Source organism: Palaemon carinicauda, chromosome 21, assembly GCF_036898095.1.
Source record: "Palaemon carinicauda isolate YSFRI2023 chromosome 21, ASM3689809v2, whole genome shotgun sequence".
Classification (NCBI taxonomy): domain Eukaryota; kingdom Metazoa; phylum Arthropoda; class Malacostraca; order Decapoda; family Palaemonidae; genus Palaemon; species Palaemon carinicauda.
The window spans coordinates 50370008-50386234 of NC_090745.1; the positions used below are offsets into that span (position 1 = coordinate 50370008).

General features: G+C 39.2%; 1 protein-coding gene across 1 annotated transcript in view; it reads left to right on the forward strand.

The window, feature by feature from the left end:
* Positions 1 to 16227, forward strand: part of LOC137614898 (solute carrier family 22 member 21-like) — a 947260-nt gene that overhangs the window by 820422 nt on the left and 110611 nt on the right. The window contains exons 11-12 of the mRNA XM_068344556.1: positions 2074 to 2231; positions 2574 to 2708. Coding sequence (XP_068200657.1) covers positions 2074 to 2231; positions 2574 to 2708 — 293 coding nt within the window. The remainder of the gene's footprint in view (positions 1 to 2073; positions 2232 to 2573; positions 2709 to 16227) is intronic.

The window sequence follows — 16227 nt, forward strand, 5'->3', positions numbered from 1 at the left end:
ATCAAATATTCGTTTGGTAAAAGAAACGCTTGTTTGAGTTTTTAATGGTGTTCATATAGTTTCCAACTTGTGGAGTATATAAATACGCTTAGTATCTTTAATCTACCATGGATAGAATATTCTCTTTCCCCGATAATATCACAATCTAACAGCACACAAAGTAGTACAGTCTCATGAGCAAGTATTTTATTGTATTCCTTAGATAAATGATCAGTTATTTTTTCAACTTCAATGCTAAAGAAAACTAAAAATCTCAGAAGTATATGTGTTAACAATATCTCTCATGTTTGTTGAACTTAAAATATAAAGATCTACATTTAACATTCTTGTCGAACATAAAAGCTTTAGTTTTGTCAGTGGAGTATTTAAAGCCAACAGACAATGCCAATTTGACAAACAAAGTATTTTCTAAGAATGAAGAATGGGCGATGTTTAAATTGCAATATTGTCTAAGCAATAATTACTTTCCAAACCCCTTGGCAGTTATTTCATGATTCTATTCATTTCTTAGGTAAATTGAGCCTTTTTAAAAGCACTTCCTTGAGAGGCGTGAATCTATATTTACAGTTATGGTTAGACAGGTGTTACCAATACATACCTGGAAAGTTCAATTCCAGAAAATGTTTGGTAGGAAATTTTGTGAATAACCACGAAAAATATTATCATATAAAGTTTTAAAATGTGATATTTTCAACAGGTGTTGTATAATCTTTATACTGTATATGAATAACATGTAATTGTCATCTTTTAAAATTGCCAGGGGAAACCTACTGTGGATCAATCCCGTCGGCACTTAAATTGAGGTTTGAATAAATGTTTAGATTTATTTTGATAGAATTTAAAGCAAAAAAATGCAATTTTCTATTACTTTGCCTAAATATATATATAAAGATATGTTTTCCTTTGTTGTAAAGAGTTTTTATGGTTCATAGATCTTTCTTAATATTCCAATCAATATTACTTTGCTAATTGTTTAACAGTCTAAATGTCATATTGTATATTGTTTCTACACAAAGAACCCTCTTATTTCACATTTGTTTAGTTTTGTTTAAGATTGAAACTTATAAGGGCTGATCACCATTTTTTGTGGTTGGCGAAATTATTGAAAGAGGTTTACAGGAACTCAAATGCTTTTGCTTAAACGCCTTGTTCACCTATAAATGAAATATTTATTCAAAATAGGAAAACAGATATGATTTGTACCAACCGTGTGTCACACAACTGTACATAATTATTTTGTGTATATCATGCTTGTATCTGCGCTCTTCCCTCGCACTAAAAAGAACCTGAATGATCATGTCTCCGGTTTTGCTCTGTAACATTGTCTGTCTCTCGAACAGGTTATGTCTTGTTGCCTTGAGGTTTTGTATATAAAGGAGAGTGTTCCTTAATAAACAACTCAGTTGATTGCATCCTGCCTTTGAGTTCACAACCCTCTCTCGGCCCGTCACAGATTTGAAGAATAAAGGGAAGTTCTGAATTCCTCACAATGAGAAATGATTACCAATGTATTTGCTGAATGTATTAACTACCAAGTGCTCAAAATAGTGACAGATTTGATAATTAAAAGTATATTATGAAGGTTTTAATTAAGAACCTACGCACTGACAAGTACATTACCTATTGAAATATTTCCAGGAAATTATGATTGGTCTACCTAAGATAGAAAGGCTATGACGATGGAGAAATGATGTGCAAAAAACCGACTTGAAATTTTCAATTAATAGCGCTTTCTCTTTGTAGAATGATTTGAAAAAATCCAGTGACTTACAAATTATCTGCCTTGGCCTCTGTGTGGTACTCACACATAACAATCAGGTCTATGTTGTCTTAGTTCCCTTAAATATATTTTGAGTGTTTTCATTAAGCATGGGAAAGAGAACATTTTTGTATTATCTCTTTCACCACGACATTCTTTATATTAGTGCAATTCCATAACTCAGCCATATAATCTGATGATGTATATATATGTGTGTGTGTGTTTGTTTGTGTGTGCGTGAATACATATGTAATATATATACTTATATATATGTGCATGTGTGTATAAACAATCAACTTTTGGGTATATTGCAGGTCCCAACAGTTGATGGTCATTTGTCTGTTGCAAATAGCCAAGCAGAACTTATTTCCGATGATGTCACAGACGCACTACCAAAACCCAAGAAAACTGTCATTGACCTCTTAAGGAAACCTAATATGAGGAAGCGTTCTTTTAACATGTTTTTCTGTTGGTAAGATACATTACGAAACTCAGGGATTTCAATAGAATTACTGTGCTGCGTTTCCTTTGAAATAAAATGTGTTGTATTCCCAGAGGTTTTGAGAATTTTCGTTATAATTCGGCGTTGCAAATTCAGATTTGAATTCCTAGGGAATAAAGTTGTAAGTCGGTATATTGATTAATTATGTTTGTTTACTTATAATCATATTCATCATTAAACGTAAACTAAAGATATACTTGTGAAAATATAATTCATTATGCCTGATTATGCTTTGAATATCTTGTGACATGAAATATGAAGTTTTTGTTAATGTAGACTCTTATTTTTTGTTTTGTTTTTTGTTTTACACAGGGCTGTGTGTACTCTAGTTTACTATGGACTTTCCAATAACTCGGGCAACCTTGGCGGAAATATTTTTGTGAACTTCATTCTTACCATGTTGATCGAAATTCCATCATATGTATTCAGCTACTTAGTTCTGGACAGGTAAAAGTTTTTATTTTTTATTTTTCTTCAGCATCTTTTTCAGATAATATTTTTCTTTGGCACTTAATAAAATGCCACTAGTTTAAGAAGAATAGAGAATCTGTACTCTGATTTTTTTTACTTAGTGTAGCATATTCCAGAAACACCAGAATATGAATGACTTGAATCAGTGACGCTGTAAAATCCCCAGCGTTAGGAATTCCAGTATCAAAGATAGAAATGACTTGGGTCTTTATGTTGTAAAAGGTCAATTACAAAAGCAGACAATTCTTAGCCTGTTGATGATACATGTTAATATGAAAAGATTTTTCTATTTGGCTAAAAACAATGCTCACACTCCTACATATAATCAAGCATTTAGAATAAGTCATGGATGGTTTCAGTCCTTGGAAATGCCTCATAACTTCCCTTTATAATCTGTAAATTTACCTTGATCTACGAGAAGTAATGCAGATGCTTCCTAAACTTATAAGAAAATGTTTCATAAATGTATGCTGTTGAAAAAATACTTTAATCAAACAAATATTTATTGTTAATGAAATAAGATTGTTTGAAAAATATGAAATGCAATAAACCAACATTCATCCGTACATTGGGACACCTCCATTATTCAAGGCCTTTAGACAGAGAGCTACTGCTTTTTGCATGTTCATTTTAGAGATAAACTGAAATCATATTGATTCTACAACTGAGAACACCTAGGGCACTAATGAATGTGAGCAAGCCCATGATTCCTGTATGTTACTGTGCTGTTTCACAGTATCATATTTAGGCAATCTAAGAACCTTTAATGTAGCACCTCACTCTACTGGAAAAGATGTCATTTTATTAGTTTGAAATTTGTCAATCCTACCTTATACCTGATGGTAGTTGATAATAATGCTTCTGCATTATAAAACAAATTTATTTCTATGCTACATTACAGAGACTGTTGTTAGCAAGCTCTATGACGCTTCTGCTCAGGCTGACTGACTAACGTAAGGTAAACATGAAGTATACACAGTACAAAAATAACAAATGAGTATTGATATAGAAGATTTTAATATCATATGCAGTACAAAAAATAAAATTAACAATATTTCATCTTAAAGGTGATTTATACAGGATTCAATACTTTAGCTCAAAGGAATCTAATGTTAATTCGATTCTTTTGATCTACCTCTGAAAATTTTCCATCTCTAATATTCACATGATTTATTGGATTTATATTCAACTGCTGTAATAGATCCACATGACATTTTACAATAATTCCTCCAACTTGAATATCATAATGTAAATATCCCATCTCTCTTACAATCGCTCCTGGTACCCACTTCTGTTGATTATTGTAAGAGCTTGCCATGACATTAGATAAAGGGGAAAAAGTCTTACATTTGGAAGATTTCCCACTTGTTTAAGCCCCCTTTCCTCTAAAACACTTTGCAAACTTGAAAACAACAAATCTAACTTACACCTAATCCTCCTCCCCATCAACAAATTTGATGGTGTCGCACCTGTTATGCTGTGCTCTGTTATTATATATGACAATAAGAACTTTGATACATGAATAAATAAGTTACCCGAATTCGCTTTTCTACACTTTATGTTATTCCTAAATGTTTGAACAAACATTTCACTTTCTCTATTTGTCGAAAGAGATACGTTGCTGAAAATGTAAGCTTAATACCATTTACATTACCAAACTCTCTTAACTCTTTTAAGGTAAATTATGTACCATTATCTGTTACAATTCTTTATGGCATAACAAGTGTTGAAAAGAATTTGGATTAATTCTTTTACAGTTGCATAAGATGTTGTATTCACTTGAATTAGTTCTGGCCATTTAATGTAAGCGTCCATAACTGTCAAGAATAAATAACCTAAAAGAGGACCTGCAAAATCTATTCGCACCCCTTGCTGAGGATACCTGGGTAACTCCCATAGGTGCATTCTAGGAAACTGGGGATTGTTTGTTGTATAACGCAAATCATACAATTTCTTATAAATAATTTAATATCTCTATCTACATCTGGCCACCAGACAAAAGTCCTCACAATAGGATTTGATCTGACAATGTCTTGGTGATGAGCATGTATTTCAGACAAGACTGTATTCCTCATAGTTCAGTCAAAATGTGGCTGAACCTCAAACAAATTGCTAACAAAGGTTTTTAACTTGCATATTGGGCATGAATAACCTCTCCTTCAGATAAAAAAAAAAAAAAGTTTACCAAAATTAACCTTGCGGAAATGGGTCGACGGTCGCCATCTTTAAAATCAACTTAACAATATTAAAATCTCGAGACCTAAAATATCCTGACAAGTATGTCTATTATTCTGGACAATTACTGGCAAAAATAAACGATTTTCCTGACAAAAAACCCTTATTAATTAGAAATAAACAAATATTTTTTTGCATGAAACCCACACAGGGCCCACCCCAAGCCAGCTTGACATTTTCTTGATGTTTTAAATTGTGATGATAGGTAGCTATATACTTAATGATAAACTAACACCAGAAAATGACTAGCCCATGCCATTGTTTTCATGCTTTTTTTTATTTCTTATACAAATATGAATATAGAAGGTACAAAAACAGACTAAGTAGCCTTTTTCAAGGCAACAACTTTCACATTAATTCTTGACATTTCATAAAAAATAGGTACAAAGTAAGTACAATTTACAATAAAGGAATGGTCAGTTGGTCGAATGCTGGGACAAGGCTCTTGCATAATCACCACAGAACAAGTTCATGAATATACCAAAGAACGTTTCTTGTCAAGAAGTAGTCAAAGGTAACTTCACCATCATCAAGATCTGGCTGCGGTGAGTTGGTACAGTGGAGACCTTTGCAATACCACACAAGTTTGAACAGTGAATGCCATTTTTCCTGCAAGTGCATCTTGCTCTAGTACAAACTGAAGTACAGTTACATCTAATTATAGCCAACACATTTACAGGACCAGCTGGCAAGTCAATCTTGATTGGTTGTAATTTACCATCTGGAAGTTTCCATCCCCACTCGTCAGGTTTTAGCTGGTTTCTACCTTTCCATTCCTAAATTTGGAAGTAAACTCGCAGGTTGTGGTATTTCGTAGCTGCTCTTGTTGGTGGCAATGATTTGGCCTCAACATACTTTGAGCTTTCTGCAACCTTTTCCTTAAAGTGCATCAGTCGGAGATGATTGATGTTTTCCCCATTATTGCCATTGTACAGGCACACTATAGCCTTCTCCCCAGCTTCAATAACCTCTTCTGCATTGCTATCCTTGACAAACACTTCTGCCGGTTTGAGGAAGTTTCTATTATTCATCACCTTTCAAAGGGACGCTTCCTTCCCAATTCCATGAACGCTTGATGTAGAATTACAACCCAGTAGTGCAGGGATGAAAAGAATGTTGGAACAGACCACATCTCCCAAAGATTTCCTCATCTCTTTGATGTTCCAGACTTTCGCAATTTTTCCACTACCCTTTGGTTGTGGCATGAAGTAGATGTTGTAACCATCATCTCTATTGGCATAATAACATAGAAGGAAATATAGGTCAGTGTCATCTGCTATCAAAATGGTTTCTCCTGCCTATGCCAGTTCTAGAGCAGTCTTCACATTCAATACGTCAGTGTCTCTAGATGCATGGACTACTTTACAACCTGCTTCCTCCAAACTCTATCCCAGCAATTTGATGAACAATTGTTTGTTTTCTTGATTAGCTATTAAAACATACTTTTTTTAATTTTAACACCATTAAAGGACTTCCGAGTAAGATGAAGAGAAGCCATGCTTATTCAGAGTGTCAATTAAGAAACTTGATCCAAAGTGGACATCCATTTCCACTGCTAAACCACACTGCAAAGGTGAAAGGAGAACTCTGGGTCTAGCAGCCTGCATTATCGCTTGACCAACTGATGCAAGTTTCAAATCATTGTCTTTGCCTACAAATATCTTCCTGAGAAAGATCAGCAATGTTTTAGGAACATATTCAAGAATCGCATCCTGTTCAAGATCATTCTTAGACGGGTAATATTTTGAACTTGTCTGGATACCTTTAATATCATTCTTGATAAGCTTGGCTGCCGTCTCTATGATTCTAATGGCCTCCGATTCTGAATTGTCTGTTGAGCAGCTCTGTGCATAGAATTCATGGATAATACATTTTGCTGTACTTAAGAATGTAACAACATTATGTTCCCCATTAACTTCACTCACAATGATTTTGTCTTTGAAATGTTCTAGCAATTAAGATTTCATGTATGAGAGACTGTATGGTTCCAAGACAGCGTCCTCGAGAATTTCCTCCAGTTTTTTAACAAGATTGACAATGTTGAGTTGCTCCTCATCATTTTGGTGCAATTAATTAGCAACTTCCAGAAATCCCCGCTTTCTCTCTAAATCCTCTGGTCTACCAAGGTTTTATTTCTTAGAAGAATCAGCAGAAGAGAATGCCTTAGGAAAGATTTCAATGGAATCAAAGTTTGCAAAACATGTTCTGTGATAACGTACTTCTTCTGAAACAAGATCAGCTACATAATCTATTCTACCTTTAAGAGTGGATGCCCAGCCATCATTTTTTCAAACTTTCTCACAAATATATAACACTCTGTCCTCAAACTCCATAGTTTCAACATGGGAAACATCAACAACTCTTTTTTGTTATCAGATTTTTCTCCAGAACCGCAATGTTCCTTAAAGTTAAACACACACAAAGGGCGGCTTGCACGGGATGGCCTTTCATCATGGGTGGACTGTTTTTACGATCAATTTCTATGTATTTGGGGTTGATCCAATGCTGTCTGCATTTCTTGTGAAGACGTTGACCAATCTGAACTATGATCTTCTCTCCACTTTGTTCAGAAGCTCTGTTAATGGAATCGATTCCCTTCTGCCTGACGATGAATGTTTCTTCATTACGGGACAGTTCATTATTGCAAATAGGCCACTTGTCCGCATCCATACTTATCGGTACTTCACTTTGGCCAACCTGAAATTAGAATATCATTGAATATTAAGCTCTTGCGGTAATACATCAAAAGAGACAAAAATAAGGCAACAGAAGTTATAATTATATTGAACTTTATGAAACTGTTGGTTTTACCCAATTTCACATTGTTACATTTGGTATTTTTGAAGTATTTGGTATTTTGGTATTTATATATATATATATATATATATATATATATATATATATATATATATATATATATATATATATATATATATATATATATATATATATATATATATATATATATATATATAACGGATTTTGAACAAAGCGAAAAATCTATTTTTGGGTGAGGTAGCCATGTCATCCTGATGGAAGTTCCTAATTGGTAGCTTTCTAGGGTATATTTGACTACAGTGATATTCCCAGAGAATTTCACCTTAAGGTATCCAGAATTCTAACTCCTGAAGCAAATATCCCTAAATAATCTCACAGGGATATCGTATAATATCAGAGGACGTATTCTTGACACATCCAATAACTATCTTCGCTCCGAACAGTATTATCACTTCGAGGGGGATATAGTGACAAGAATCCGAAACGAGAATGAAAAGAGAGCCGCTCATAAGGCATCTCTCCTATCCCGTTTCCAGTGTGTATCTGATGAAGGCGGTAGCGCCCTCTTTATTCCTTGTAGCGATATATGAGGTGTTACTGATACTGTACAATAGGGAGGGGTCAACAGGCCCTTTTACAATAAAAGGAAGGGCGGGTCCATCAGGACGACATGGCTACCTCCCCCAAAAATAGATTTTTCGCTTCGCTCAAAATCCGTTTTTTGGGCTCAGGCCATGTCATCCTGATGGAAGTTTATCAGAGCATTACTGTATCTGTGGATTCTTAATCAGTGCCGTACTCTCAAGAAAAAATTTTCCTGGTCCGTCTAGACCTAGAGACCTATGATGTTACCGTCATACATCATTTCATCTAAGCATGAACTATGTTAGTGCTTCCTGCCCCCTACAGGGAAGAGTCGTACTAGACTCTGGAAAAAGTCTCGAGGAGTACATAAAAATTATGGATGACAAAATGACAAGCTTGTATAGTGGTCTCGCCCTATACAATATAAAGCAAAGTTTGTATAAGAGTCACCAATGTCAGAATGAATTTGTGACACCTTCCCCAATGTGACTACTCTTATAAACTATTGGATATTGGTTGTATCCGCATAGAAACAAATTTTTCCTCTTTGCCACCAACCCGTTAGGGTACCCCGTCAACCCTTCCAAGGAAGGGTTAGAATGAGTGGACTTTTGCTTGAATCAGGGAACAGTCTCGAAAGACATACCATGATAAAAATATCCATATTTTAATCTTAATGCTCAGTACATTTCTAATAAAATGAGTGTGGGCGAAAAAGACTATGAACTAGTTTATTGAAATTTAATAAACGTACATATCAGATCAACATTTATAAAATTTATAAAATGTGGATGATATGCGTAAAAGCATAAAGAAAAACAGTTAACAGAAAATATTGTTTCATATACTAGGAAACAGATTTTCTACTTCAATTGGATTATTAATAATAATGATATAGTCTGTATACTGTTTACAAACAGTAGCGTAAAAAACGCTTGGCACAAGTGTCCGTATTATGCTATAGTTAACCAACGTCAATGGAACAGTTTGTAAGGACATTTTCGTGGCCTATCGTTCAGCGTGTAGTAACATACAGTGACTACCCACGCACCCTCTTAATTAATCGTCCCAAATTAATTACACTGTTCCTTGCAGACTTAAAACAGAAGGTTAAAGAATTCTACCTGCTGCTACCACAAATCTCATAAGTTGCTCCACTTGCTTCGCATAGTGCATAAAGAACGCCTTAGATGACTACCAGCCGGTGTGCAAACAAGGATGTTCAAAATCCAGATAATTAAGGAAATTTTATGGAAGAGGCAACTCTCCTCGGATCATGACTAACGGGTGTACTGTCTGGATCCGTTCTGCGAATAACACGGGTGAATTTCGCCCTTAGTTATAGATAACCTTGAACCCAGGGTTTCTCTTCTGAAAATAGATTCAGTTCTCCCTCCAAGAACTGTACGTGGCCTTCCTCTCTAGAGAGAGCCATTATTTCATAACTCTGGCCCCCAAAGCGAGAACAAACAGAAATATGACCTAAAATCAAAACCTTCTAAGCACATTCCTCATTGTCCATTATTTATACACAATGAGGAATCATATCTAATGACCATGCAAAGGGTCTTTGGAAGCGCTGAAGGGCTAGTTCATTAAGAACGTCGTTAGAAAGGTCGACCTGTAAGGCATATGGTATCTGACTTGTCAAGGCAGGCTTGAACAATAGAATTGTGTTGGCTGCTAAACCTTGCTCATGAAAGTGAGTGAAGAATGATAAATAGGAATCTATCGGGATTTCTTTCGGTTTCTTCGTCTTGACAAAGGATAGCTATTCCTTCCCTGAAGCCTCATAATGTCTTCTGGTTTCCTCCAAAAGTCTAAACTGACTTTTAAACACCGAATCTTTTTCTCATCGTTAAGGAGAGAAAATCATGAGATCTAGGTTCCGTGTTTTCTGTGATGGAGCGAAGACAGTCGACGTCTGTACTCGCTGAGACAGGGATGGATACGGTAGCGGTACGAATTAAAGAATTCTACCTGCTGCTACCACAAATCTCATAAGTTGCTCCACTTGCTTCGCATAGTGCATAAAGAACGCCTTAGATGACTACCAGCCGGTGTGCAAACAAGGATGTTCAAAGTCCAGATAATTAAGGAAATTTTATGGAAGAGGCAACTCTCCTCGGATCATGACTAACGGGTGTACTGTCTGGATCCGTTCTGCGAATAACACGGGTGAATTTCGCCCTTAGTTATAGATAACCTTGAACCCAGGGTTTCTCTTCTGAAAATAGATTCAGTTCTCCCTCCAAGAACTGTACGTGGCCTTCCTCTCTAGAGAGAGCCATTATTTCATAACTCTGGCCCCCAAAGCGAGAACAAACAGAAATATGACCTAAAATCAAAACCTTCTAAGCACATTCCTCATTGTCCATTATTTATACACAATGAGGAATCATATCTAATGACCATGCAAAGGGTCTTTGGAAGCGCTGAAGGGCTAGTTCATTAAGAACGTCGTTAGAAAGGTCGACCTGTAAGGCATATGGTATCTGACTTGTCAAGGCAGGCTTGAACAATAGAATTGTGTTGGCTGCTAAACCTTGCTCATGAAAGTGAGTGAAGAATGATAAATAGGAATCTATCGGGATTTCTTTCGGTTTCTTCGTCTTGACAAAGGATAGCTATTCCTTCCCTGAAGCCTCATAATGTCTTCTGGTTTCCTCCAAAAGTCTAAACTGACTTTTAAACACCGAATCTTTTTCTCATCGTTAAGGAGAGAAAATCATGAGATCTAGGTTCCGTGTTTTCTGTGATGGAGCGAAGACAGTCGACGTCTGTACTCGCTGAGACAGGGATGGATACGGTAGCAGTACGAATTATAGTCGTAGTTCCAATGCCAGAGGGAACCACACGCTATTTGGCCACTTGTGGGCCATTATTGCTGCTTTCCCTTTGAAGGATCTCAGCTTATCGAGGACCTTCAAAAGGAGGTTGTGCAGAGGGAACAGATAGATACTGGACCATCTGTTCCAGTCCAGGGACATAACGTCCACTGCCTCCGCTAACGGATCCTCGTAAGGGGACACGTAACGATCTATTTTCTTGTTGTCTTTCGTCGTAAAGAGGTCTATTTGCAGCTCTGGGACTCGACTCGAGATGAAGGAGGACGATCCTGCGTCAAGTGACCATTCTGATTCTATAGGTGTAAACCTCTTAGCACTGGATCTGTTATCGAAGCTAACTGTAGAGAGCCCAGAACTCTCTCCTGTTCACGTCTTGACATCTGTTTGGATTTCAATAGTCTCTTGACAGATCCTGCTATTTCTTTCCTCTTCTTACTAGGAATGGAAAGCCGATGTGACTCCAAATTCCAGAGGATTCCCAACCACTGAAATTTTTGAGCTGGAGAAAGTCGAGACTTTTTGATGTTGATCCTGAATCCCAGATGTTCCAGGAACTGGATCACTATCTCAGAAGCTTGCATGCATTCTGTCCTGGATGCTGTCCACACCAGCCAGTCGTTAAAGTAGGCTACTACTTGGACCACCTTAGGCGTAATTGATGGACAACTGCGTTTGCGAGCGTCGTGAAAATCCTTGGGGCTATGTTTAGCCCGAAAGGCATGGCTCTGAAGGCGTAAAGTTTTCTATGTAACTTGAAGCCTAGGTAGGAGGAGAGGTGACGATTAATCGGAATATCCCAACAAGCGTCAGACAAGACTATAGCGACAGCATATGCCCTCCTGGGCAGTAGGATCCTTATGTGCTGAAGCGTGAGCATTCTGAACTTGTAGTTCACTATGAACTTGTTGAGTGGCGACAAGTCTAGAATGACTCTGAGTTTTTCTGTGTCCTTCTTGGAACACAAAACAGCCTTCCTTGGAATTTTATGGACTTAGCTTTCCAGATTACTCTTTTGTCTAAGAGTTCTCGGACATATTTTTTCCAGAACGGTGGATGAGTGTTGGAAGAATTGAGGAAATTGAGGTGGAGGACTGCTCCAGCTCCAACCTACTCCATTTTTAATCAGGCTGTGGGCCCAGGGATCGAAGGTCCAGCGATCCCTAAATAGCTGTAGTCTCCCTCCTACTGGAAGTATCTTACTTCTGCTGCTGTGGACCTGAGGCCTTGCCTCCTTGACCGCGACCTCCCCTGTGTCCCCTTCCTCTTGAAGGGTGTCTAAAAGAACCTCTGGCTGTTCCTCTAGCCCTTGAACGAAAGGAAGAAGTCTGCCTTTCGAAGACTGGGTAAAAACTGGCGACTGTGTCGCCACTTGTTGAGGTACCAGCTGGCACGTGGTTGGAGGTTGTGCCACTATCTGAGGCACCGCGGTCACAGGAAGTTGTTGTTGATGTTGCTGTCGGTAGGGTTTAGCCGGCCGAAAGGATGGCCCGGGCTTTTTTCTCTTCCTCTTGGGTTGGGGACTCTCATCCGGAGAAGACTTTCTCTTAAGATTTAAGCCCCACTTTTTGAGAAGGTTCCTATTCTGTGTGGCGGCCTTGTCTACTACCTCTTTAACCACTTCATTGGGAAAGAGGTCTTTACCCCAAATACAAGAGGAGATCAGTTTCCTCTGTTCGTGCCTCACCGCAGCCGAGGGGAACACAAACTCTCTAGAGGCTCTCCTAGCTTTAATAAAGCTATAGAGATCCTTCGTAACTGTGGCCAGATAGGTTTTGGCCACAACCATAAACATGCCCTGGTTCTTGGGGACACTTGCCATCGCTTCTAGTGTTGTTTGCAACGACATCGATGCCACAAGTCTTTCCTTTGTCTCTTGCTCTCTACGCAAGAGAACCTCCGACAGTTCTGGAAGTGCCTCACCGAACTGGCGCTCAGCAATATCAGCTTCCAGCTTCCCGACTGAGAAGGTAAGGTGTACGTCCTTCCAGTCTTCTTGGTCCAAGGGCAAGGTCAGAGATAACGGCTTGCACTCCTCCAAGGAGGGGCATGGTTTCCCTGCCTCCACCGCCTTTAAGGCTGCCTTATATCCCTTTTCCAAGAAAGGAAAGGCTCTGGTAGGAGAGGCCACAAAGGAGGGAAGCTTCTTACTCAAGGCGGGCACCTTTGAGTTAGAGAAGCCCCTCTCTTTCATCGAGCTCGCTAGTAGCGTCTGAGCTTTACTATGGTAAAAAACTATGACCTCCTTCGGCTCCGTCTCCTCCTTTAAGGCTGGCTCCTTCCTAAGACGGACATAGCAGTCCGGATAAGAATCTTTGTTGGGCCAAAATTCCACTTCTTCCAGGAGAATTCCTCCCAGCTTTTCTAAGAACACGATCTTCCCGGTTGTCATTGGCATGTGTTCGGCATACCTCCAAGGATTGGTATCCGAGCACAAAGGAAGATCCTTCACGCTGAGCTGCTTCTGGGGCCCACGTGATGCTGCAATTCTACATAAGTCCAGTTTCATTGCAGATTCCTTCTCATCATTCTTCCTTTGAATTTGCTGGATCATCTCAACGATGGAAGAAAGAGTCCTTCCCAGTTCTTCAGGGATAGCAGACGATGTAGACGGAATAGGTTCTGGGTCCTGAACCGATGTAACCGACATTTCGTCGATTTCTTCCTCTTCTACTTGAGGAGCCTGGAACAGCTCCTCCTCCTGACCTTCTCCTAGTGGGTCCTTCTCAGTAAAATCCGACACCTCCGACATCCTATCGTTCAATTGGATGTCTTGAAGGGCGGCTGAGACTTCAGAATCTACCGGATTCTGTGCAGTTGGTATCTCCACTGGAGCCTGGGGGATGATTGCATCAGCCGATGCTTTAGGGAAAAGGTAGGCCCTCATTTTCTCATTTGTAAGGTAGGGACCTGAGGTGTTTTCCTGAAAGCCCCCCACCCAGGATCATAACGTTTCCCTGGCAGCATCCCTTGACTCCGTTGACTTAGGGTCGTCAAAAGCCTTGGTATTCAGGTTAGAACAAACTGTACAAACCTGAGAGTCCCAATAGCGGAGATCACCTCTGGAGGCTGCGCATGCTGAGTGCCTCCTGCAATATTGATGTCCACAGAAGTTCTTACTGCGGACATTACAGAACACACTACCGCACTTCGGATAGTCCTCCTGTAAGGAGAAGAAAAATCCATGAGTATCAAGTGAAGGCTTTCACTTACATTGAGACATTTAGCTTATATAGAAAAGCTATAAAAGAAAGAAGGAAAGACACATACTTGTATTTCCTGTCCAGTCAATTGCCGTAACCTCCCAAGATATCAAAACTAAGGTTAATTGTATACTAGAATACCTTATGTAATTTCCTAAACTGAAATCTAATGTGTATTTTTATTATACGGGATCGAAATAATACAGAAAGAACTCACTTTCTTTATAATGTACGGTCTCAACAAAAGGCTGTACAAGATAACATTAAGCATGATGAAGAACTTTAGTGTTATCACAAACTCTGTACCGAAGTTTCTACTAATATAGTGTGTACTACACTACGAATATAGCAACTACTGTACATCGCATGCTGTTGTGCCAGCCAGCACATGCCGGTACGTACCGGCATACGGCAGCACGTGCCAGTTGGCATCTACCCCTTTATAGATCAAAGATATACTATCTTTAACTAATAGGCGGCAGCTCACTGATTCGCGACTGTGTGCCGGCCGGCAATCATTGCCAGCCGACGGCTGAAAACACTAATACCGGGCTGCCGGCCGCTAATCATAACGGCCAGCAGATTCGGGCTGTGATTCCACTGCCGGCCGGCAAAGGTAATAAAACCCAATGCAGGCCGGCAGTAGCCAAGAACCAGAGAACCTCTACTTGCCCGGCTGTCGGCTGTCAAGCCGGCAGCTGGGATAGGGGTGTAACACAAGAGTCAGAGAAACAGTATGGATGAAAGGTTATAAGGCGGCATGCCATACGACCATCCATCCAGAAAGAGTGAACTTATGGAAGGGGAGAATGTAGCATTCAGGCTTCCAAAGAATCCACAGCCTGCCGGGCTCTACCGGCAGACATGGAAGAGAGACCAAGGGAGTTCTGGGGTTCACCCTGCAAAGAACAAAGGGTCTCTGCCGGCCGGCAGAGAGCTGAGCCGGTCCTCCATCCTAACCTATGCTAGGTACGGAAGAAGGACTATGGCCAAAGGAAAATAAAGGAAAGAGAGGTGGGGAAGGGATAAGGGTCCTAAAGACTTCGTTCTAGCAAGAGACACACTCAGAAGTTAGGGAAGCTCATCCTAACCAAGAGCTATCTATTAAGGAGGAAGACTGGCAATGCTTGCTATTCTCCTCCCAACCAGAACAAAGTTATTTGAAGTTATTTCGCCGGGCACCGAGAAACTCATTCTCCAGCCCTAGAAAAAACAACACAGGACAGTCTGCTTGGCCACTAAAGGAAGGAATCATCAGAATCCTTCCGACATGGACTAGGGAAGCAAAGCTTCCTATGTCCGCCCCTAACCTAGCAAAGAAGACTCATTCTCCATGCTAAGAAGAAGCAGATCATAGACTAAAAACTCTGAAGTTCTGCCCAAACCCAAAAAACCAGTCACTCTGGTTATCAGGACAGGGCAGATATATCCTAGAATAGTAATCCCTGGATTAATATACAGGTAGAACCACTAGGATTAAGCCAAGGGCTTTCAGAGTGAGAAAGGGATTGAACATGGCCTCCGAAAGAGAAAAGAACAATCGGGGATGTGCGAAAGTATACTACTGTACCTAGAATACTAGCTAGGTAAGGTGAGAATCAATTACCTAAATCACCGAAACTCTCTCGTATACAATCATGGGAAAAATATTCAACAATATCTTACATGTATAAAATATTTGCCTCTAGCTTCAATAATGTAACACTCGGAAAAACTTATACCATGCATGAAAGTACTAGTGCCAGACGTCTAGGCTACAAAGCCTCGCGAAGGAAAAGATCGGTACCTCGACCCGTGTCGAAATCACCGAGCTAAAACTGACCAAACAATATAAGAATTTCTAGAGTA